Source organism: Zosterops lateralis (assembly GCF_965231275.1).
Source record: "Zosterops lateralis genome assembly, chromosome: 32".
In the NCBI taxonomy this organism is placed as follows: Eukaryota; Metazoa; Chordata; class Aves; order Passeriformes; family Zosteropidae; genus Zosterops; species Zosterops lateralis.
In genome coordinates, this window is record NC_139792.1 from 411287 (window position 1) to 436459 (window position 25173).

Sequence of the window (25173 nt, forward strand, 5' to 3'; positions counted from 1 at the left end):
CCTCCTTTATTCCCCCATGGACAGCAGGGAAAGCGCTTTATTAATATAATTATTAAAAATAATATTATTATTAATATTAATCCCCACCTTTATATTTTTATTTCATTCCTTTCCCCTTCATCCCATTTTTAAAGGAGATTTTTTATTTTATTCCCTTTTATTTTATTCCCTTTTATTTAATTCCCATTTATTTATTTTATTTCTCCAAGTCCTCCCCTCCTTTCCAAAGAGAAGGAAAAAAAATCCCAAATATTCCCCAAAATTCCCCCAAAAATCCGCCTTTCAAACCGAATTTCTCTCATTTTCTCCCCTTTCTTTATTTTCCCCCTTTTTAATGATTTTTAAATTAAAAATGGAGAGAATTTCTCTGATACCCGAAGGGATTAAAAATTCGGAATTTCTGGGGAAAAGGGGAAGGAAAAAAGGGGGAAAATTAAGAAAATAATGGGGGAAAATGGGGAAAAAATGGGGAAAAATGGGAGAAAAAAGAAAAAAAATAGGGGGAAAAATGGGGAAAAAATGGGGGGAAAAAAGGGAAAAATGGGGGAAAAAAGGAGGGAAAATAAGGAGGAAAATGGGGAAAAATGGGGGGAAATGGGGAAAAAAAGAGGAAAAATTGGGGGAAGAAAAGGGGAAAAGGAGAAATTCGGGGCTGGAATTTTGAGGCTTTTCCAGCCCCATTTTTGGCTCTGGGAAAAGGGGGAAAAAAAACCCAAAAATGAGAATTTCCAGGGACAGGAATTGCCCAAAATCCCCAAATTTTGGGGTTTTCCCTCTAAATCCTTTCCCCAAAAATACCAAAAAAATGAGAATTATTTTCCTGTTCTGGGCAGGAGGGGAAGGTGAAGGTGAAAACCTCAATTTGTGCTAAAAAATCAGATTATTTTAATATTTATTCAGTTTTTCCACCCAAGAGCTTTTTGTCCTTTGAGGGATCCGAGTTCAGTCTTTAGAAACCCCCAAAAATCGGGAAAAAAAATCAACATTTTCCCTTTTTATCTCTTAAAAAAATATAAAAATAAATTAAAAATTATCTTTGTGGGGCTTGGAGGAGAAAGGCACAAAACTGTTTAAAATAATCATCATAAAATAAAAAAAAAATCCGATTTTTTTCCACCTTCCCATCGATCATTTTTAAATCCCTCCCTAAAAAAAAAAAAAAATCAAATTTTTCATCCCTCTCTGACATTTATGTTTAAAATAACGGGAAATTACCGCTCGCCTTTTTATTTTAGATATATTTTATTTTTATTTTTATTTTATTTTAAAGGGAAAAGATGACAAAAAAAAAAAAAAAAAAAAAGTTTATTTCTTTCCACATCCACTTCTCGCTTCTCCAAGAAAATAAAGAGATATTTTAATTTTTTTTTTATTATTTTTTCTCTCGCTTTTTAATGGAGGGGAGGATTTAATTCCAGGGAAATTTTCCTCTTTTTTTTATTTTTTTTTTCTCCATCACCGGAATTACCCAAATTAAATCTGAATTAAATCGGAATTAAAAACGCGCCTGGAAAGAGAAAAATCGACCCTTTGGCGGCTTTTTATGGCGCCATCAAATTTCCCTTTGCTTTTATCGTTTATTTTATAGTTTCCTTGATTTTATAGTTTATTTTATAGTTTATTTTACTTGATTTTATTGGGTTTTTTTAATTTTATTATGGTTTTTTTTCTGCTTTTTGCCGAGCGCTGGTTCCGCCTTTAATTTCCAATCCCCGCTGGCGCCAGGAGGGAAAAATTCCTTTATTTTATTTTTATTTTTTTAATTCTGGCTCTTGGAATGTGGAGAGAAGGAATTTCTGGGGCGGTAAATTAGTATTTTTATATATATATATATATAATTATAATTATATATTTATATTTTTTTAATTTTATTTAGATGGAGAGGTGGATTTAGAAATAAAAATGATAATTTTTTAATATTAAAAAGAGCTTTTTTATTCTGTTTAACTCTGAGTTTGGGACTGGCCTTTTAAAAACTCGCCTATATTTATATTTATATTTATATTTATATTTATATTTATATTTATATTTATATTTATATTTATTATATTATATTGTATTGTATTATATTATATTTTGTTTTATTTTGTTCTGTTTTGTTTTATGTTATTTTATTTTATTTATTTTATTTTTATTTTATTTTATTTTATTTTATTTTATTTTGTTTTATTTTATTTTATCCTATTTTACTTTATTTTATTTCACTTTATTCTATTCTATTCTATTTTATTTCTATTTTATTTCATTTTACTTTATTTTATTTTATTCTGTTTTATTTTATTTCATCCTATTTTACTTTATTTTATTTTACTTTATTCTATTCTATTCTATTTTTATTTTATTTTATTTTATTTTATTTTATTTTATTTTATTTTATTTTATTTTATTTTATTTTATTTATTTTCTCTCAGCCGCACTGAATTCCGCCGTTAATTTCAGGAGCCGCTGCTGAGCAAAGCGGGAACTGTCGGATTCTCTCCCGGGGTGATTTTTAACACCAAAAAAATCCCTTTTTTTTTCTGTATTTTTGTGGTTTTTTAATGTTTTTTTCAGGTTTTTTTGGCCATTTCGGAATTTCTTCTGGCGGAGGCTCCTTTGTGCCGGGAAATCCCTTTTCCCGTTAATTACCGCTAATAAAATTTATTGGTTTGTAAAGGGAGAAAAGGGAATTTCCTCCATCCGGGGCCGGCCCGGCCTTTGTGCCGAGAAACAGCGGGGGAAAGAAAGGAAATAAAATAAATAAAGTAAAATAAAATAGAATAAAATAAAATAAAAAAAAATAAAGCAGAATAAAATAAAATAAAATTAGAATAAAATAAAATAAAATAAAATAAAATAAAAATAAAATAAAATAAAATAAAATCAAACCAAACCAAAATAAATAAAATTAAATTAAAATAAAATAAAGTAAAATAAAATAGAATAAAATAAAAATAAAAATAAAATAAAATAAAATAAAATAAAATAAAAAGAAAAGAAAAGAAAGTAAAATAAAAAAATAAAAATAATATAAAGTAAAATAAAGTCAAATAAAAAAATAAAAAAAATGTAAAGTAAAGTAAAGTAAAATAAATAAATAAAAATAAAACAAAATAAAATTAAAACAAAATAAAAATAAAATAAAATAAAACAAAATAAAATAAAACAAAACAAAAATAAAATAAAACAAAATAAAACAAAACAAAACAAAACAAACCGAAATAAACAAAACAAAACAAAATACAATAAAACAAAACAAAACAAAATAAAATAATAATAATAATAATTAAAAAAACTTCCACTCCCCCAGTCAACGCTCAGGGAGTTGTTTTATTAATTAAAATGAAATTAATGACATGGGATGGAAAAACATAATAAAAAGAGAGGCGGTTCTGGGATGAAAAATGGGAATAATTTGAATTTTTTGGTGTTTTTTTTTCCAGCTGAGTCTTGATTGTTGCTGCTTTAACGGGGGGACATTGAGGAGGATTTTGGGGGGATTTAAATGGATTTTTTTGGTGTTTTAAAGGGGATTTTAGGTGGATTTTTTTGGGTTTTTAGGTGGATTTGAGGAGGATTTTTGGGGGATTTAAATTGATTTTTTGTGGTTTTTTAGGTGGATTTTAGGTGGATTTTTGGGGGGTTTTAGGAGGATTTTGGGGAGGGAAAAAGGCGCCTCTGGGTTAAATATAAAGAGAATAATTTAATTTTTTTTTTGGTTTTTCTATAACTGGATGTTGATTATTGGTGGTTTCATGGGCTGAGATTGAGGAGGATTTTTGGGGGTTTTAAAGGGATTTTTGGGGTTTTTTAGGTGGTTTTTAGGAGGATTTTGGTGGTTTTAGGAGGATTTTTGGGGGGTTTTAAATGTATTTTTAGGAGGGTTTTTTTGGGGATTTTAAGTAAATTTGAGGAGGATTTTTGGAGGATATTAAATAGATTTTTAGGAGGATTTTTGGGAGGTTTTAAATGGATTTTTGGGAGGTAAAAAGGCAGTTCTGGGTTAAATATAAAGAGAATAATTTGAATTTTTTTGTGTTTTTTTTTCCAGCTGTTGGTGGTTTAATGGGCTGAGATTTTTGAGGGATTTAAAACTGATTTTTTTTGGCATTTTTGGTGGTTTTTCAGAGGATTTGGGGCAGGAAAAGGCGGTTCATGGGTTAAATATAAAGAGAATAATTTGAATTTTTTGTGGTTTTTTTACAGTTGTTGATGATTTAATGGGGTGAGATTTTTGAGGGATTTTAAACTGATTTTTGGGTATTTTTTGGTGGTTTTTTTAGGAGGTTTTGGGGCAGGAAAAGGCGGTTCTGGGGTTTTCCGGAGGCTCCGAACAGGCCCCGACACGACCAAAAAAATCTCATTTTCTCCTCCCAAATCCGGATTTTCCAGCTCTTTAACAGCCCCCGGATATGGGAAAAAATAAATTAAATTCAGTTAAAAACAGCCCATAAAAAACCCACAAAAATAATTAAAATAATATTTAAAAAATTCCAAATAATACTAAAAAAATTAAATCAAAATCCCCGCCTGGGGAACAAAAAAAAGGGGAAAAATAAATATAAAAATTGGATTTATTTTTTTTTTTAGGGAGGCGAATCCCAGCGAGGGAAAATTATGAAAATTAGGGGAAAACGCGGCCGGAGGGGGGAAAAAAAATCGAATTTTTTTGGGGGGAATTTGGGTTTCTCCAGGTGGAAAAGGAGGATTTGGGGGGTGAAAAATCGGAATTTTGGAATTGGCGGAGGAGACACGCCCAGGGCGGGGAGGGAAACGCGGGGGGACAAAATTCCCTTTTTTCCCCCCATTTTTTCATCATTTTTTTCTCATTTTCCCCCCATTTTTTCATCATTTTTTCCCATTTTCTCCCCGATTTTTTCCTCATTTTATCCCCATTTTTCCCCCATTTTCCCTTCATTTTTGTCCCATTTCCCTCCCATTTTTTCCTCATTTTCCCCCATTTTTTTCCTCATTTTCCCCCATTTTTTCCTCATTTTATCCCCATTTCCCCCCCTATTTTTTCCACATTTCCCCCCCCATTTTTTCCCATTTCCCCCCTCATTTTAATCATTTTTCCCACCGAGTCCAAACCTTTTTCAATCATCATTTCACCGATTTATTTTCCCCACCGGCGCTGCATTTCTCCCTTTTTTCCTCCTTTTCCCCCTTTTTTCCTCCCTTTTTTCCCTCTTTTTTCTCCCCTTTTTTCTCCTTTTTTCTTCCCTTTTTTCCTCCTTTCCCTCCCTTTTTTTTCATCTTTTTTCTCTCTTTTTTCTCCCTTTTTTCCCCTTTTTCCCCTTCTATCCCCCCCCCTTTCCCCCAATTAACTCCCACCACAACAACAAAAATAAATTAATTAAAATTAACCCTCAAACATCCCACCAGCGCCGCGGGCTGAAAAAAGAAAGCAATTAAAAAAAATATAAAAATAGGAAAAAATTAAGAAAAAATAGGAAAAAAAATAGGGAAAAAATTGGGGAAAAAAAGGGAAAAATGGGGAAAAAAGGGGGGAAAAAAGGGGGAAAAAAGGGGGAAAAAAGGGGGGGAAAAGGGGGAAAAAGGGGAAAAATAAGGAAAAAATGGGGAAAAAAGGGAAAAAAGGGGGGAAAATGGGAAAAAAAGGGAAAAAAAAGGGGGAAAAAGGGGGGGAAAGAGGGGAAAAAGGGGGAGAAAAATGGGGAAAAAATGGGGAAAAAAGGGGAAAAAAGGGGGGGAAGGGGAAAAAAAAGAGGGGGGGGGAATGGGGAAAAAAATAAGAAAAAAAAAAGAAAAAAAAGGAAAAAAAAAAGAAAAAAATAAGAAAAAAAAGGGAATAAAATCAAGCTCTGAGGACAAACATGGCGACAAAGCCGGAGCAGCTTTTTGCGCTCGTCACAAAAGAGACTAAAAAAAAAAAAAAAGAAGAATAAAAAGCGGCCCCGCGACATCCCGGGTTGTTTGCGGGGAAATTTACAGCGGAGCAATAAAAGTTTACGACTCGATCCCAAGTTGGATTGGCCACGGGAAAGTCATGTGGATTCCAGCCATGAACGTGAACTTTTTATTGCGCCTCCGCCCGCGCCTCGTGCACTTCTCGTGCTGCCGCCTGACCGGGAGCACACCAAAATCAAAATAAATATATTGGATTTGAGTTTATTTTATTAGGATTTTTTTCGGGATTTTTTTGGGATTTTTTTTGGATTTTTAAAGGATTTTTTAAGGATTTTTTAGGGATTTTTTTTGGATTTTTTAAGGATTTTTTAAGGATTTTTTAGGGATTTTTTTAAGGATTTTTTTAGGATTTTTTAAGGATTTTTTTGGAATTTTTTAAGGATTTTTTAAGGATTTTTTAGGGATTTTTTAGGGATTTTTTAGGGTTTTTTTAGGGATGTTTTAGGGTTTCTTTTAAAGGATTTTTTAGGGATTTTTTAGATTTTTTTTAGGGATTTTTTTAAGGATTTTTAAAGGATTTTTAAAGGATTTTTTAGGGATTTTTTAAAGGATTTTTTGGGGGGGGTTTTTTTGATTTTTTAGGGATTTTTTAGGGATTTTTTAAGGATTTTTAGGGATTTTTAAAGGATTTTTAAAGGATTTCTTAGGGATTTTTTAAGGATTTTTTAAGGATTTTTTAAGGATTTTTTAGGGATTTTTTAGGGATTTTTTAGGGATTTTTTAGGGATTTTTTTAGGGATTTTTTAAGGATTTTTTAGGGATTTTTTGGGGGGTTTTTTGGGATTTTTTTTTTTTTTGGAGGGGGGTTTAATGGGGGTTTTGTAATAATAATAATAATAATAATTGGATTTTTTTTTAAAAGGAATAATTGGGGTTTTTTAAAAAGCAATAATTGGGTTTTTTAAAAGGAATAATTGAGTTTTTAAAAAAAGGATAATTGGATTTTTAAAGGAAATAGTTGGATTTTTTTCTTTCTAGAAGTAATTAGATTTTTTCTATAAATAATTAGATTTTTTCCTATAAATAATTAGATTTTTTTTCCTGTAAATAATTAATTTTTTTTAGAAATAATTATTTTTTTCCTAGAAATAATTATGTTTTTTCAATAAACACTTAGATTTTTTCCTATATATAATTCGATTTTTTAAAATAAATATTTTGATTTTTTTTCCTATAAATAATTAGATTTTTTTCCCATAAATAATTCGATTTTTTCCTATAATTAATTAGATTTTTTCCCAGAAATAATTTGATATTTTCTAGAAATAACTATATATTTTTTCCATAAATAATTATATATTTTTCCTATAAATAATTCGATTTTTTTCTATAAATAACAATATTTTTTCCTATAAACAATTAAAACTTTTTCCCCAAATAATCCCATTTTTTCCCTTTACTTTCCAAACTAATCCCATTTTAATTCCGAATATTTTAAATTATTTTTTTCCTGTTATTTTTCCCCCCCAATCGCGGCCCCTTTTTGGATTTTCTGGGGTTGGAATTCCGGTTGTGGATTCTTTGGGCCATTTTGCCTTTAATTGACTTTTTACTGCGGGGCCGCCCCTCCCCCACCCCCCCTGCCCCTCCCCCACCCCCCGCCCCTCCCCCACCCCCCTCCTGCCCCTCCCCCACCCCCCCCGCCCCTCCCCCCGCCCCTCCCGCGGGGCCGAACGCGCTCAGCGCTTCCTCCGCGCGCGGCTCTCAAAATAAATAATCCCTTTTTTTTTTTCCCCTCAAAAATCCATTTTTTAACCCCAAAAATGCCTTTTTTTTTCCCAAAAAAATCTCTTTTTTCTCCTAAAAAAATCCCTCTTTTTTTACCCAAAAAGTCCCTCTTTTTTTACCCAAAAAATCCCTTTTTTTTAACCCAAAAATCGCTTTTTTTCGACTAAAAAATCCTTTTTTTTACCCCCCAAAAAATCATCTTTTTTCGCCTAAAAATCCTATTTTTCCCCCCTAAAAGTCTCATTTTTTCCTCCTAAAACCCTCCTTTTTTCCACCCTAAAAACCTTGGGTTTTTCCACCTAAAAAATGTCCTTTTTCCACCCTAAAAAATCTCTTTTTTCCACCTAAAAAACTCCTTTTCCCCCCCTAAAAATTCCCTTTTTTCCTCCCTAAAAAATCCCATTTTTCCCCTCCTAAAACCCTTTTTTTTCCTCCCTAAAATCCCCCTTTTTCCTCCCTAAACCCCCCTATTTCCCCTCTAAAAAACCCCTTTTTTCTCCTAAAAAATCCCATTTTTCCTCCAAAAAAAGTCCGATTTTTCACCCTAAAAAACCCCGAAAAAAATCCAATTTTTTACTGCGATTCTTCCTATTTTTCTCTTTATATTTTGAATTTTCCGGCGGATTTTTTTGCGGTTTTTTTTGTGAATTTTTTTTTTTTTTTTTTTGGCTGAGCGGCGCTGGAGGAAAATCCGGGAAAAAAAACAATGAAAATAAAAGAGAAAAAGAGAAAAAAGGGAAGAGTCGGTGAGTGTTTCCTTATTGGCTCAAAGGGAATTTAATGATGGGGAAACGCTGACGGTGACGATGATGCGGCGGGCGGGGAGAAAGAGGAAAAAAAAATAAATAAAAAATTATATATATATTAACAAAAAATTAAATAATAATTAAAAAAAAAATCCGCGGGTTTTAGCACGAAAAATAATAAAAATAATTTGATTTTTTTGGGTGTTTTTTTGTGGTTTTTTTTTTTCCTCTTTCTCGTGTTTTGTTGATGTGAAAAAAAGAGAAAAAAATAATTTAAATTTAAATTAAAAATGGGATTTAAGTGATGGGGGAAATGGGAATAATGTGCATAATGGGAATAATGGGAATAAATTGAATAAAATGTGAATAAAATGAGAAAAATAATGTGAAATAAATAAATAAATTTGGGCGGGGGCGGCGCATGCGCGGAGGGAGCAGAACCCTAATTAATGACTTCATTAATTTATTAATTAATGAGCGGCTGTTAATTGTTGTTAAATCCCATTTTCCCCAAATTTTCCCCTTTTTTTTTCCCATTTATTTGGATTTTCCAGGATTTTTCCTCCTCCCCCCCCAAAGTCTCAATCCCATCCCGGCCTGTGAAGGGTTAATTAATTAATGTAATTAATGTAATTAATGTAATTAATGTAATTAATGTAATTAATGTTGGGCCGCAGCTCATTAATAATGAACCCTTTGGGCCCCAAAGGCGCCTTTTGGCCTTTTCTGGGATTTTTGGGGTTTTTATTTTGGGGTCAAATCCGCCCCCAAAGGGAATTTTTTGGGATTTTTGGGGTTTTTTTTGGAATTAAATCCGGAAAAAATCCCGAGATTTCCCTGAAGGATTTTACGGGCCCCTCCCCTTCCCTTTTAAATTCATTTATTTTATTTTATTTTATTTCATTTTATTTTATTCCTGTATTTTTTATTGTTATTTCTTTTATTTTTATTTCTATTTCTGTTTGTATTTCTATTTATATCCCTATTTTATATTTTTATTGTAATCCCTATTTTCTTTTTCTATATTAATTTCTGCATTTAATTTCTATTTTTATTCCTGGTTTTTATTTCTCGTTTTAGTTCCATTTTAATTTGTGTGTATTATTTTCTGTAGATTTATTTCTATATATTTATTTCTATATATTTATTTCTATATATTTATTTCTATATATTTATTTCTATATATTTATTTCTATATATTTATTTCTATATATTTATTTCTATATATTTATTTCTATATATTTATTTCTATATATTTACTTCTCTATATCAATTTATAGATATTAATGTCTATATATTATTTTCTAGATATTAAATTCTATATATTAATTTTATCTATTAATTTATATATTTTACTTCTATTGCTATTCCCCCACTTTATCCCTATTTTTTAAAATCTTAATTACTATTTTATTTTTTCCTTCTCTTTATTTGCTTTTAGTGACTTATTTTTATTCGGTTTTGAATTTTAAAAAATTCCTATCTTTTAATTTTTTATTTATTTTGATTTTATTTTTTATTTATTTTGATTTTACTTTTATTTTATATTTATTATATATATAAAATATAATATGATATTATATCTTATATTATATATTATATTATTTTATATTTTATTTTATCTTATATTTAATATATTTTATTTTATTTTTATATTATTTTATTTTATGTTATTTATATTATATTTTATTTTTATATTATTTTATTTTATGTTATTTATATTATATTTTATATTTTATTTTATTTTATTTTATTTTATTTTATTTTATTTTATTTTATTTTATTTATTTCCCCGCCCTTCCCCTGCCCTGTGTCAGTTGTTGTTCCCTTTTTATCCCCCGACCCTCCCCAGACCCTCCCCCGGGCCCTCCCTCGCCCGGAAACACAGAAAAAACCCAAAAATCCACAAAAAACCCCAAAAAAATCCACAAAAACCCCCAAAAATACTGAAAAAATCCCCCCAAATCCACAAAAATCCACAAAACTCCCCCCCAAAAACCTCCAAAATCCAAAACAATCCACAAAAACCCCAAAAATCCACGAAAAATATTAAAATAACCCCCAAAAATTCCATAAATATTCCACAAAAACCTCAAAAAAATCTGAAAAAAAAAACCCAAACCCACAAAAAATCCCCCCAAAATCCACAAAAAATCCCCAACCTGGGGGTCCCTTTTCCCCCTTTTCCCACCACAATAATTTGATTTATTCTCCTTTTAATAATTAAAAAAAAAAGAATTTAAAAATATTATTAAAAAGCCCCGGTTGGGGAGGGAACTGGAGGAGATTTTGGAGATTTTTTTCCAAATTTTTGGGGGAATTTGGGGGAAAAAAAAGAGGAATTTTGGGGAAAAAAAAGTAAATTTTGGTGATTTTTATTTAATTTCTGCCTCGTCGCTTGTTTGGGATTTGTTGTTGTTTGGTTTTGTGGATTTTGGGGGTTTATTCTCAATTTTGGGGGGGATTTGTGGCTGGAAAAATGGGATTTTTGGGAGGAAAAAGTGGATTTTGGTGGGAAAAAAAGTAGATTTTGTGGTTTTAAATTGAATTTCTGCCTCGTCGCTTTTTATGAGATTTTTGTTGTTGTTGGTTTTGTCGATTTTGGGGATTTATTCTGAATTTTTGGGGGGATTTGTGGCTGGAAAAAGAGAATTTTGGGGGGAAAAAAAGTAGATTTTTGGTGATTTTATTTCATTTCTGCCTCGCCGCTTTTGTGGATTGTTGTTGTTGTTGGTTTTATTGTTGTCGTTGTGAATTTTGGGTAATTTTGGGTAATTTTTGTGTAATTTTGGGTGATTTTGGGTGATTTGGGGTGATTTGGGGTGATTTTCTTGTGGAAAAAATAAAAAAAAGGCCTCGGGAATTAAAAATATTCCTGGAATTTTGGGGTGGGGGTTGGGAGGACACAAAAAACCCAAATCTTGGCGCCGCCGTTTAGAAAAATAAAATAAAAATTAAATAATAATAAATAATGAGGGGGAAGGGGGAGGGTGGGGGGTGGAAAGTCAATAAATAAAAGTGGAAATTCCGCCAAAAAAAATCGGATTTTTTTGGGAAATCCTCGGGCCTTGGGGGAGGGGAAATATTGGGGCCCAACTCGGCACCGCCGCCTTTTTATTTCCCTTTTTTTCTCCTTTTTATTTCCTTTTATTCTCTTTTTTTCACCCACTTTTATTCCCCTTTTAATCTCTAATTTTTTCCCTTTTATTCCCCTTTTTATCCCCCCCTTTAATTCCCTTTTTCATCATTTTTTCCCCCTTTTATTCCATTTATTTCCCCCTTTTATTCCCTTTTTTTTCCCCCCTTTATTCCCTTTATTTTTCCCTTTTATTCCCTTTATTTCCCCCTTTTAATTCACATTTTCCCCTCTTTCATTCCCTTATTTTATTCCCTTTTATTTCCTTTTTATCCTCCCTTTAATTCCCTTTTCCCCCATTTTATTCCCCTTTTTTTCTCGTTTTATTCCCCTTATTTTCTCCCTTTAATTCCCTTTATTTTTCTCCCTTTTATTCGCTTTTTTTCCCTCTTCCACTCCCTTATTTTTTGCATTTTTTTCCCCTTTTTCCCTCCTTTTTTCCCCTTTTTCCCCTTTTTATTCCCTTTTTTCTCCTTTTTCCCCCTTTTTCCCCCCCCCCCCATTTTATTTCAATTTAATTTTAATTTAATTCCCCCCAAAACTCCAAATAAACCCAAAACTTCACCTCGAATCGCAAAGGAAAATAAAGCCCCAAAAAAAGCGCAAAAAATACCCCCAAAAAAGCCAAAAAAGCCAAAAAAAAGAGTCAAAAAAATTCCCATTTTCGCCCCTTTTTTTTTGTGGCCGCCGGAGCCGTAAAAGGGAATTTTATGGAGCGTTTATTGGAACCAGAAATTGGAGCTCCCGGGGGCTTTAATTTGATTTTTTTTTACTCTTTTCTCACCCAAAATTCGCTTTATTCTTTCCCTCATTTCTCCAGGAAGGAATTCCTAAAAAAACCTAAAAAAATCCGAATAAAACCCCCAAAAAAATCCGAATAAAACCCCAAAAAAATCTGATTTTTTGGCCTTTTTTTTGTGTTTTTCTGGGACATTTTGAGTGGGTCGGGGAAGGATCAAGGGGGTGATTTATGTCCCTGGAAATTGGGTTTTTCCTGCCTTTTTTTTTCTCTTTTTTCTCCTTTTTTTTTTGGTGTTGTTTAATCCCGGTGAAAAGCAGAAGGAATTAATTTGCCCTAATGGGGATTTATTGGGAATTATTGACAAAATCCCAGGAAATCCTGCGGTTATTTAGATTTATTTGGAGTTTTTAAAGGGTTTTGGGGGTTTTTTTTAGGGTTTGGAATGAACTCGGTGAAATAAAGGGAGGGGAAAGGAAATAAAGGGAGAAATGAGAAAATTAAATAGAAAAAAAATTATTTAATGGGAAAATTAAAGAGAAAAAAGAGAGAAAATTAAATAGAAAAAAAATTTAATGGAAAAAATTAAATAGAAAATAGGGAGAAAATTAAATAGAAAAAAATAATGAGAAAATTAAATAGAAAAATATTATTTAATGAGAAAATTAAATGGGAAAAAAATTAGATGGGAAAATTAAATGGGAAGAAGTTAAAATGAGGAAAATTAAATTTAAAAAATTAAATTAGAAAATTAAATAGGAAAAAATATATTTAATGAGAAAATTAAATAGGAAAAAGTTAAAATGAGGGAAATTAAATAGGAAAAGATTATTAAATGAGAAAATTAAATAGGAAAAAAATTAAATTTAGGAAAATTAAATAGAAGAAATATGTTAAATGAGGAAAATTAAATAGAAAGAAAATTAAATGGGAAATAAAAGGTTTAAATAAGAAAATCTGATGGAAAAATAAAGATTTAAGGAGGAAAATTAAATAGAAAATAAAGATTTAAAGAAATACATAAAAAATAAATAGAAAATAAAGATTTAAAGGGAAAAATCCAATGGAAAATAAAGATTTAACGAGGGAAATTAAATAGAAAATAAAGATTTAACGAGGAAAGTCCACCAGAGACTTCAATAGTAAAATAAATATTTAAAGAAGAGAATTAAACAGGAAATGCAAATTTAAACAGAAAATAAACATTGAAAGGAGCCAATTGAGGCCAAAATAAAGATTGAACCAGAGAAATCAACTGGAAATAAAGATTTAAATGAGAAAATTAAATAGAAAATTAAGATTTAAATAAGAAAAGTCACTGGAAAAATAAAGATTTAAATAGGAAAACTCCATGGAAAATAAAGATTTAAAGGGAAAATAAAGATTAAAATGTGAAAATAAAATAAAATGTGAAAATAAATGTGAAAATAAAATAAAATGAAGTAAAATAAAATAATAAAATATAAAATAAAAAATAAAAAATAAAACTAAATAAAACAAATTAATAAAATAAAATAAAATAAAGAATACAAAATATAAAATAAAACAAAACAAAATAAAATAAAACATAAAATATAAAACATAAAATATAAAATATAAAATAAAACAAAATAAAGTAAAATAAAGTAAAAGAAATAAAATAAATAAAATAAATAAAATATAAATAAAATAAATCCGACTTATCCCAAATCCCAACGAAGAGGCGTCGAATGATCCCAAAAAAACCACAAAAACCTGGAAAAAAACCCCCAAAAAAGCCACAAAACCACAAAAGATTCTTAGAAAGAGGCGGGGGAGGAAATATTTTGAATATTTTGAATTTTTTTGAGGTGATTTCAGTGAAAAATGGGATTTTCTTGGAGACTCGTGGGTTTATTTGGGTTAAAATTTGATTTTTTTGGGCTTTTTTTACCCTCCAGGTCTGAATTTGGGGGAGGGGGGAGGAAATAAAGGAAAAAGGAGCTGCAAAAATTGACCAAAAGGGGGAAAAATTTGAATTAAAAATCATCAGAGAAGAGAAAATGGGTTTGGGGAGGGGTTTTAACCAATATTGGAATTTTTGTGGGAGGTTTTGTGGCACCTCCAGCTCTGATTGTGCAGGAAAATATCAGAAAAATGGGGAAAAAAAGGTGGAAAAATGGAGTTTTTTAGTGGTCGGGGGTTAAATTGGTGTGAAATTCAAAATATTGAGGGCGGGGTGGGAAATTTGGGGGGAAAAGGGAGAAAATCACCCAAAAAATGGGGAGAAAGAGGGAAAATATGGGAAAAATATGGGGAAAAGGGAGAAAAAAGGGGAAAAATGAGGGAAAAGGGGAAAAATAAGTGAAAAATAAGGGGAAAAAAAGACAAAAAAAAGGTGGAAAATGGGAAAAAAGTTGGAAAAAAAGTTGGAAAAAAGGGAAAAATCTTGGAAAAAAGGGGAAAAAAGTTGAAAAAATGGGAAAAAGTGGAAATAAAAGGAAAAAAAGGGGGGAAAAGGTGAAAAAAGGAGAAAAGTGGGAAAAGGTGGGAAAAGTGAGGGAAAAAGTGGGGAAAAGGTGGGAAAAAGGGGGAAAAAGTGGAAAGAAAAGGGGGAAAAATGAAAATAAAAAGGGAAAAAAGTGAAAATAAAAAGGGAAAAAAGAGAAAATAAAAAAGGGAAAATGGTGAAAAAGAAGGGTGGAAAATTTGGGAAAAATGCTGAAAAAATGAGAAAAAAGTTGGAAAAAAATGGGAAAAAATTGGGGAAAAAAAGGGAAAAAAATAGAAATAAAAGGCAAAAAAAAAAAGTTGGAAAAAAAAGTTGAAAAAAAAGTTGAAAAAAAGTTGAAAAAAAGGGGAAAAAAAGTGGAAATAAAAGGAAAAAAGTGGGGAAAATGCTGAAAAAAAAAAAAAAGAGGGAAAAAGCGGAAAAAAGAGGAAAAAAGTGGAAAAAAGCAGAAAAAAAGAGGAAACAAAGCAGAAAAAAGCAGAAAAAAAAACAGGAAAAAAGGTGGGAAAAAAAGCAGAAAAAAAGGCGAAAAAAGTGGAAAAAAGGCAGAAAAAAAAGAGGGAAAAAAAGCAGAAAAAAAGGCGAAAAAAGTGGGAAAAAAGGCAGAAAAAAGAGGAAAAAAAGCAGAAAAAATGCAGAAAAAAAGAGGAAAAAAGCGGAAAAAAAGCAGGAAAGTTCTGGCCTTGCTGGGGGAGGGTCCGGGCGGCCGGGCCAGACACAAACACCATAAAAAAGGAGAAAAAAGGTGAATTTTGGCCCCAAATTGCGGCGTCTGGGCCGCGCCCGGGGCTGTAAAATCCCAATTTCCCCTTTGAGGCCCCGCGGGAAGCGCCGCCCCCCGCCGGGCCCAGACAAAGAGAAAACAACAAAAAAATGGGGGAAAAAATACAAAAAACTGACCCAAAATAAAATAAAAGAGGTGGGGGAGAAGGACAAAAAAAATAACTAAAAAAACACTAAAAAACCACAAAAAATCCGCTTAAAAATCATTTAAAATCAGCAATAAATTGAATTATTTCTAATTTTTTTTTCCCAGCGCTTGGATGGTGGAGATGGAGAGAAAAAAAACCCCACAAACCCTAAAATGTGCTAAAAACCGCTTTAAAAACCAAAAAAACCCCAGCAATAAATTGAATTATTTCTAATTTTTTTCCCAATACTGGAATGGGAGAGATGGAGAGAGAAAAAAAACCCGTAAAATATGCTAAAAAACAGCTTAAAAATAACTTAAAATCAGTAATAAATTGAATTATTTCTATTTTTTTTTTCCGGGATGGGAAAGACGGAGAGAGAGAAAAAAAAGAACAAAAACACAACCCAAAAAATGCCAAAAAAATTTTAAAAACCCCCTTAAAATCAGGAATAAATTGAATTATTTATGGTTTTTTTTTTCGGGATGGGAGAGACGGAGAGAGGGAAAAAAAAAACCAAATAAAAACCCACAAAAAACCCTTAAAAAACGCTTTTAAAACCCCTTAAAATCAGCAATAAATTGAATTATTTCCATTTTCCCCCTCACTGATGCGAAGCCGGGATTGAAGAGACGAAAAGAGGAAAAAAAAACCTTAAAAATCCCATTAAAAAGCTTAAAAAACGCTTTAAAAACCAGTAAAAAATAGAATTATTTCCATTTTCCCCCTCGCCAGGGGAAAGCCGGGATTAGAGAGCTGAAAATAGGGAAAAAATTCAATTTAAAAACCCAAAAAAACCCCTAAAAACCGCTTAAAAACCATAAATAAATTGAGTTATTTCCATTTTCCCCTCGCTGGGGGAAACCGAGATGGGAGAGACGAAAAGAGGAAAAAAAATCCTTTAAAAACCCCCAAAAAATCCCAAAAAACCCTCCAAAAACCCCTTAAAAACCCCTTAAAAAACCCCTAAAAACCCCCTAAAAACCCCTCAAAAATCATAAATAAATTGAATTATTTCCATTTTTCCCCTCTCTGGGGGAAACCGAGATGAGAGAGACGAAAAGAGGAAAAAAATCCTTTAAACCCCCCCAAAAAAAAAGCTTTAAAAAAAAACCCCAAAAACCCCTTAAAAACCCTTAAAAATCCCTTAAAATCAGAAATAAATTGAATTATTTCCATTTTTCCCCTCGCTGGGAGAAGCCGGGAAGGGAGAGACAAAAAGAGGAAAAAAAACCTTTAAAAAAACCAAAAAAAATCCATTTAAAACCCAAAAAAACCCTTAAAATCCCCTTAAAAATCCTCAATAAATGGAATTATTTCCCTCTTGGAAGGGAAAAGGAGAGATCCGAGTTTATCCCGAATTTTTCTTCTGCGGGAGGTGAAAATTTGGGATTTTTTTGGGTTTATTTTGTTGTTTGAGGGGTTTGAGCAGCGCCCCCCAGTGACGGAAACGCGCCACCTTTGGGCCCCAAATTTCAATTTTTTCCCCTTTTTTTCCCTTTTTTTCCCCTTTTTTCCCCCTTTTTATTCTTCTAAAAATTAAAAAAAATAAAAGTATTTTTTACATTTTAAAGCGAGACCATAAACCCCCAATTTCTCCAAATTTCCACCTAAAAAAAAACCCCCAAAAATTCAATTTTCGCCCCAATTTTTCTCCCTTTAACCTTTTTCTCCTCATCCCGAATTTCCCAAACTCGTTAAAAACTCTTCACTTTCCCTTTTTTGCGGATTTTTGATTTTTTTATCCCTTTTTTTTATTATTTTTACGACTTTTTAAATCCCCCCGAGGCAGGAAAAGGGAGAAAATCTGGAATTGATGAAGAACAGACGCGGATTTGGAGTTTTCAGTTAAAAATATAAAAAATAATTGAAATAAATTTGATTTTTCTGGTGGATTTAAAGGGCTGGAAATGGAGAAATCCGCCCCCAATGCGGGTTTTCAGGGAAATATAAATAATGGTCATAAAAATGGAAATAAAAGGGAATTAAAGGGGGTTTTATGGGTTTTTATGGGTTTTTATGGGGATTGTTGTTGTTATTTCATTTCCGGGGATTATTTTGGCTCCTGGTTTAAGGGGAAAGGAAATAAAAATAGAAAATAAAATTAATAAAAATATAAATAAAAATAGGAATAAAAATAGAAAAAAAAATAAAAATAAGATTAAAAAATAAGATTGAAAATAGAAAGAAAAAATAGAAAGAAAAATAATTAAAATAAAAATAAAAAGAAATAAGAATAAGAAATAAAAATAAGAAAACAAAAATATAAAATAAAATTAATAAAAATAAATATAAAGGTAAGAAAAAAATAGAAATAATAATAATAATAAAAATAGAAATAGGAATAAAAATAGAAAGAAAAAATAGAAATAAAAATAATTAAAATAAAAATAAAAATAAAAAAGAAATAAGAATAAGAATAAAAATAGAAATAAAGATAAAATAGAAATAAAAATAAGAATAAAAATAGAAATAAAAATAAAAATAAAATAAAAAAGAATAAAAATAAAATAATAATAATAATATTAGGAAAATAAATAATAAATAGAAATAACAATAACAATAAATTAAACAATAAAACCAATAAAAATAATAAAAATAAACCTGATTTTTTTTTAATAACGTCGATTTTTCACCCCTAAAATTCCCCCCAAAGCCTCAATTTTAGGGCAGATTTTTAATTCTTTCCCCTCAGCGGCTCCTTTGGGAAAACGGGAAAAAATTCTCATTTTTGGGGGAATTTTCGGGAATATTTTCCCCCAAAAAACTCATTTATTTTAAAATAAATGATTTCCCAGCAGCCAAAATGAATTTATTTCCTCGGAAATTCTTCCCTTTTCCCTCCGAGCCCAAAAATCGGGATTTTCCCGGAGAAAAATGAACCAAAAAACCCCAAATTTACCCCAAATTTGACCTTCCCCGTCCCTTATAAACAAACCCCAAATCCGCCCATTTTTACCCCGAAAATCCCAATTTTCTTCATTATTTTTCCTCTTTTTTTGATGTTTTTTAATCAAGAAATTCAATTAATTTGATTTTTAAGAGGCTGTCCTTGAAAAAATTGAATTAAATGAAAAAAATTGGGGTTTTTTTGGTTTTAAACTTTGAATTATTTGGGGGAGAATATTATTATTATTATTATTATTATTATTATTATTATTTTATTTTATTTTATTTTATTATTACTATTATTATTGCTATTATTATTACTATTATTATTACTATTATTACTTTAAATATTTTATTTTATTATTATTATTTTCTCATTTTAAATTTGAATTTTTAAATATTTTATATTTTATTTTTCTCCTTTCCCTTCTCTGCCTTTTCTCCGAGCAGGAGCCAAAAAATAAAATAAAATAAAATAAAATAAAATAAAATAAAATAAAATAAAATAAAAATAAAATTAAAATAAAATAAAATAGAATAAAATAAAATAAAATGAATTAAAATAAAATAAAAGAATAAAATAAAATAAATCAGGAAATAAATAAATCAGGAAATAAATAATTTCCCCCTCTGGCCCCAATTAAAGGGAAAATTCATCAATTAAAAACCATTAAAAAAATCCCAAAAAATTCCATTTAATTCCCTAAAAAAATCCCTTTGGAGCCTCGGGATAAAACCAACAAAATTCGGGATAAAAACAACAAAATTCTGGATAAAACCAAGAAAATTCGGTATTTTTTTCTCTCTCTCCTGGATTTATTTTTCCAATTACCAAATTTTCCTTTTTAGTTATTTTTATTATTTTTATTTTCTCATTTTTCCACCTTTTTTTCCAATTTTTTGATAATTTTTCCACCCTCTGAGGGATTTAAACAATAAAAAAACCCCGACTTTTTTCCTTTTTTTCCACCCAATATTTATAATTATAATAAAAAATCCATTTTTCAGCCAAAAGTCCCAAAACTTTTATCAAAATCCGCGCGGAAAAATGAAATAAAATCAAAAAATGGGGAAAAAATTGGAAAAATCAACAAGAAAATGCCCCAAAAATTCAATTTTTTCTCCTCAAAGGGGCTGGAAATTCAAAATAAATAAAATTAAAGCGGCGGGAGGGGAATAAATGAGAATTTTGGTGGGAAAAATGGTTTTTTTTAATGAAATAATTTAATTTTTGGGGTAAAAAATGAGATTTGTATTGGCCCAACCAAGGCCAGATTTTCCCCAGGAATAAAATTTTAAATTTTTTCCAAAAAATCCAAATTTTTGACCAAAAATTGATTTATTTCCCCCCGTTAATTCCTGAAGATTTACCCAAACCTTTTATTAATAATAATAAAAATTAAAAATAAAAAAAAAGGATTTTCAGCCTAAAAAATTAAATAAAACTGAAATTTTTCTGCAGGAAAAGGGGAAAAAATCAATAAATTATAAATTAAAGGCTCAAAATAAAGAAAAAATTAAGAAAAATAAAAATAAAAAGAGGAGAAAAAAATTAAAAATAAATAAAAAGGGAAAAAAAGAAGGAAAAATAAAAAATAAAAGGGAAAATTTGGGATAAATTTAAGGTTTTAAAGACCAAAATCTCCTCCCAAAAAAACCCCCCAAAATTCACTTTTTTTCCACTTTTTTCACCCCAAAATCCTCCTGAAAAATCTGATTTTTAAAGGAAAAACTCCCCATTTTTAGTTGACAGAAATAAAATGAGAAAATCCCAAAAAATAACTTTAAAAACCCCAAAAATAATTTTAAAAAATGGGATTTTTTTGGGGCCATTTGGGGCCGGGATTTTCCTCCCAATTCCGGCGGATTTTTGGGGTTTTTAAATCCCCAAATTTTAATTTTATTTTTATTTTAAAACCTGATTTTATTTAATTTCTCCTCTTAAATCACCTCATCAACCCCAATTAAAGCGCCGAGTGAAAATTCAATTTATTTTCATTTTTTTCTCCTTTTTATTTCATTTTTCCGCCCTTTTTAACCAAAAAAAAATCAGATTTTTTTACTAAAAAAATTAATATAAAGGTGGGAAAGGGGAAATATTTTTTATTTTTAATTTTTTTGGGTTTTATTTTGATTTTTTTTTGGGAACAAAAGCGGCGTTTTTTTCCAACCCAACATCTGCTCTTGTTTTTCCTTTTAATTATTTGCAGCCCCAAAATCGGAATTTTCACCTCAAAAATTAAAAATAAATCAAAATAAAATTGGTTTTAATGGGGGTGAAAAGTTCCCTAAAAAAAAAAATCCGCTTTTAGAAAAAAAAAATCAAAAAATCCGATTTAAAATTCGGGTTTTTGGAGGATTTCAGTGATTTTTTAATTTGTATTTTATTTTTTATTTAAATTTTCTTCTTTTTATTCATTTTTCCTTGTTTATTATTTAATTAAATTTCCTGTATTTATTTTTAAATTAATTTTTCCCTTTTTTTCTTTATTTTTTAATCGTTTTTTTAATCCGCCTTTTATTTTTAATTTAATTTTCCCATTTTTTCCTTTATTTTTAAATTTTTTTTTTGGTGCTTTTTTAAATCCGCATTTTAATTTTTAATTTAATTTTCCCTCTTTTTCTTTATTTCTCCCCATTTATAATTTAATTAAATTCCCTCCCATTTATTATTTAATTAAAAATTCCCTTTTTTCCTTTATTTTTTTATGGGGTTTTTTGTGATTTTTTTTATCCATATTTTATTTTTAATTAAATTTTCCCTCTTTTTCTTTATTTTTCCCCTTTTATCATTTAATTAAAATTCCTCTATTTATTTTTTAATTAAAATATTCCTCCTTTTATTTTCTTTTTTTTTTTTTTGCTTTTTTTAAATCCGCATTTTAATTTTTAAATTAATTTTTTTCCTTCTTTTTCTTTATTTTTTAAGGTTTTTTCATGATTTTTAATCCACATTTTAATTTTTATTTAATTTTTTTCTTCTTTTTCTTTATTTTTAATGGGGTTTTTTGTGCTTTTTTAATCCATATTTTAATTTTTAATTATTTTTTTATTTTTTATCTTTATTTTTTTGGGGTTTTTCAGCCCCAAAGCGGCCCCAGGTTTGTGTTTTTTGTGTTTTTTGGGTTTTTTGGGTTTTATTTGGATTTTATGGCGGCACTTTCTGGGTCGTAAAACAATTAAAGGGAATAAAAAAAAAACTTCCTCGAGGTCTCTGGTTTTATTTTCCCTTCCTGGAAAAAAAAAATTTAAAAATAAAATAAAAGAGAAAAAAAAAATCCCAAAATAAATAGAAAAATTAGAATAAAATTAGGATAAAAGTTGGAATAAAAATTGGAATAAAAATAAAAATTGGAATAAAAATAAAAATAAAAATAAAAATGGGTTAAAAACAAAGTCAAAAATAGGGAAAAAATCAAAAATAAAGAGGAAAAAAATTCCAAAATAAAAATAAAAACAAAAATTAAAAATAATATTAAAAATAAAATAGAAATACAAATAAAAATAAGAATATAAATAATTAATAATTAATAACAAAAATAAAAGGGATTTTTTAAAAGGGCAAAAAGGAGCGAAAAAAGCAAAATAAAAAGCGGAAAAATGGGGGAAAAAAGAAGAATAAAAGCGGAAAAAAAGAGGAATAAAAATGGAAAAAAAAGAGAAAGAAAAGTGGAAAAAAAGAGAAATAAAAGTGGGAAAAATGGGGAAAAAAGAGAGAAAAAAAGCAAAAATAAAAAGGCAAAAGGGAAAAATAAAATCAATAAAAAAGAAATTAATAAATGAAGGAGATTCAGGAAAAAAAAAGGAGGAAAAAAACACCGGAAAAATTCAAATTAAAGGGAAAAGGAGCGTCTGAAAAAATGAAAAGTTTCCCCAAAGTTTTGGCCCCAATAAAAAATCAGATTTTTTAATAATAAATTCCTCCCTCAAAACCTTTCCCGACCTTTGGGATATTTTAAAAATCCCAAAAAAAATCCCAAATTTTGGGGATTTTTCACCAAAAAAATCCCCTTTTTTGGGAAGGGGAAAAATAAACAAAAAAAGCATCAAAATCCTCCCAAAAAATCCGATTTTTTTCATTATTTTTTTCTTTCTCCCCCAAAAACTTTTGGGCGATTTTTAAAATTATTATTTTTAACAACGAGAAGGAGAAAAAAAAGAGAATTTTTGGAGGAAAAAAAAGTTAAAAAATTCTCCCCCAAGGTGGAAAAATCCTTTTTTTGGGGGGTAAAAAATCTGAATTTTTGATGATATTTTTGGGGTGTTTTTGGTGCTTTTTAATTTATTTTTTTTTTTAAGTTTTAGGGGGGATTTTTAGGATTTTTTTAAAGGTTTTAAGGGGGTTTTTAAGGGTTTTTTTTAGGTTTTAAGGGTTTTTTTTCCCAGTTTATGGTTTTATTGCGCCCATTGATGAGTTTGCTTTGTTTGCCCAGAGGAAAAAGAACATAAAAATCCTTTGGCATCCGGTGCCCGAAGGGGGACAAATATTTCCTCCTCCTTCTTCTCTTTAAAAAAATAAAAATAATTAAAAAAAAATACGAGTTTTAATTTATCAAGAAAAAAAATATTAAAATCGGATTTTTTTTAACAAAATAATTGGAAAAAAATGATAAAAAATCAGATTTTTTTTCCTTAAATAATTAAGGAAAAATAAAAAAAAATCAGATTTTTTTTTTTTGGCTCCAGCGGAAACAACAAATCCACAAATCCTCCTCCCCCCTCGCCGTAAATTGGGAGTTTTTTAAACAAAAAAAAGCAGAAAAAAAAGAGATTTTACAACAAAAGCACCGAGGAGGAAGAGCCGAGTTTTCCCCTTTCAATAATCGGATTTTTTTTTATTTTTTCGGAGCTCCGAAGATGCTGAAAAAAATAAAATTATTCAGGTAAAAGCGGAATTTTGGGGTTTATTTTATTTTATTTTATTTTGTTTTATTTTATTTTATTTTATTTTATTTTATTTTATTTTATTTTATTTAAGGGATTTTTTAAAGGGAAAAAACAAAGTAAAAGTTGAGGGTTTTTCCTCCTCCCTGAAAAATTCCCGAATAAAATAAAAACTTTGGGAAAAAGTTTATTATTTATTAAAACTCGGAATTTCCTCCCGGGCCCAAAAATCCTTTTTATTTATAAATAATTTGATTTAAATCTTTTTTTTTTTCCCTCTTTTTGTCGTTTGGGAACCTCAAAAAAAACCCCAAAATTGGAGGAAAAATGACCCAAAAATGGAGAAAAAAATCCCAATTTCCCAGCGAAGGATTTGGGGGGATTTTTATCTGGAAAATTTGATTTTTTCCCCCAAATTTTTGCGTTTTTTAAGGAGTTTTAATCTCCTTGTGCCGCGTTAAGGAGTCGCCATGTTTATCCCGCCTCCTCCTTTATTTTTATTTATTTTTTCCTTTAAAAATCAAATTATTTTATTTATTTTTAAATCCTCAATCGGGTTTAAAACGCTTTAAATATTCACAAAAAATTATAATTTTTTTAAAATAAAAAAATAAAAATAAATTAAAAAGAAAAAATAAAAAGGTTTAAAGAAAAGAAAAGAAAACAAAAAAAAAGGGGATAATTTATGACTTAAATATTCTGTGGACGCGCCGAGATTTATTGCTGGGAATTGGGAGCTCCGGCTTTGGATTTTTTATTTCATTTATTGGGAGATAATTTAAAGGCGGAGAAATTCGGAAATATTTAAATTTCTGGTTAAAAATAAAATATAAAATAAGTGGAATAAAAGAGAGGAAAAAAATGGCGGTTAAAAAGAAGAAGGAAAAGGAGGAAAAAATCAAAATAAAAATAAAAATCAAGGAGGAAAAAGGTGGCGCGAAGCCAAAGGGGAGGAGGGAAAGGGGGAAATGGGGAAAAGTTCACAAAAATTCGGATTATTTTTTTTTTTAGGATTTTGTCTCCCCCCTTTTCCCCCCCAGGAGCAACCAGGGCTGGGAATTAAATTTAATTTTAATTTTTTTAAAAATTTTAATTTAATTTTATTTTTGGTGTGGTGAGGACAGAGAGAGGGGGGTGGTGGGAAATATATATAAATATATATATATTTATTTTATTATATTTTTTTACTTGACTTACTTCCCATCCCCACTTTACTTTTAATTTTTTAATTTAATTTTTTTATTTATTATGAGGTCGAGGTTGAGGACACAGAGAGGGGATATAAATTTATATAAATATATAAAAATATATTTATTTATTTTATTAATTTTTTTTACCTGACTTACTCCCCATCCCCACTTCAATTTTAACTTTTTAATTTTAATTTAATTGTTTTGTGTGCTGAGCACAGAGAAGGAGGGGGGATATCTATAAATAAATATATTTTTTTATTATTATTATTATTAATAGTAATAATATTTTAAATCAGATTAACTCCCCATCCCCACTCACTTTTAACTTTTTAATTTAAATTAAATTTTATTTTTTTGTGTGTGCTGAGGACAGAGAGGGGGGGATATATAAAAATATATATCTATATATATTTATTGATTATTATTATTACTATTATTATTTTAAATCAGATTAACTCCCCATCCCCACTTCACTTTTAACTTTTTAAATTTAAATTTAATTTTATTATTTTCTGTGCTGAGGACAGAGAGGGGGGGATATATGTATTAAAAATAATAATAATAATA

At 29.2% G+C, this 25173-nt stretch overlaps 2 protein-coding genes across 3 annotated transcripts in view; one reads left to right on the forward strand and one right to left on the reverse strand.

Moving 5' to 3' along the window:
- The window catches only part of LOC310921037 (uncharacterized protein), a 52941-nt gene extending 28023 nt beyond the window's left edge, over positions 1–24918 (reverse strand). Inside the window, exons 1-2 of one of the 2 annotated variants that reach the window (XM_083881128.1) lie at positions 16755–24918; positions 14607–16571 (exon numbers count right to left, since the gene is read on the reverse strand). In XM_083881128.1, coding sequence (XP_083737254.1) covers positions 14607–15457 — 851 coding nt within the window. In that variant the 5' untranslated portion in view covers positions 15458–16571; positions 16755–24918. Of the gene's footprint in view, positions 1–14606 lie in introns of both variants that reach the window. The other variant, XM_083881127.1, reaches the window with a different exon arrangement.
- HOXC6 (homeobox C6) overlaps positions 8336–25173 on the forward strand; it is a 29703-nt gene continuing 12865 nt past the window's right edge. The window contains exon 1 of the mRNA XM_083881134.1: positions 8336–8384. The gene's annotated coding sequence lies outside the window, so the exon portion shown is untranslated. The remainder of the gene's footprint in view (positions 8385–25173) is intronic.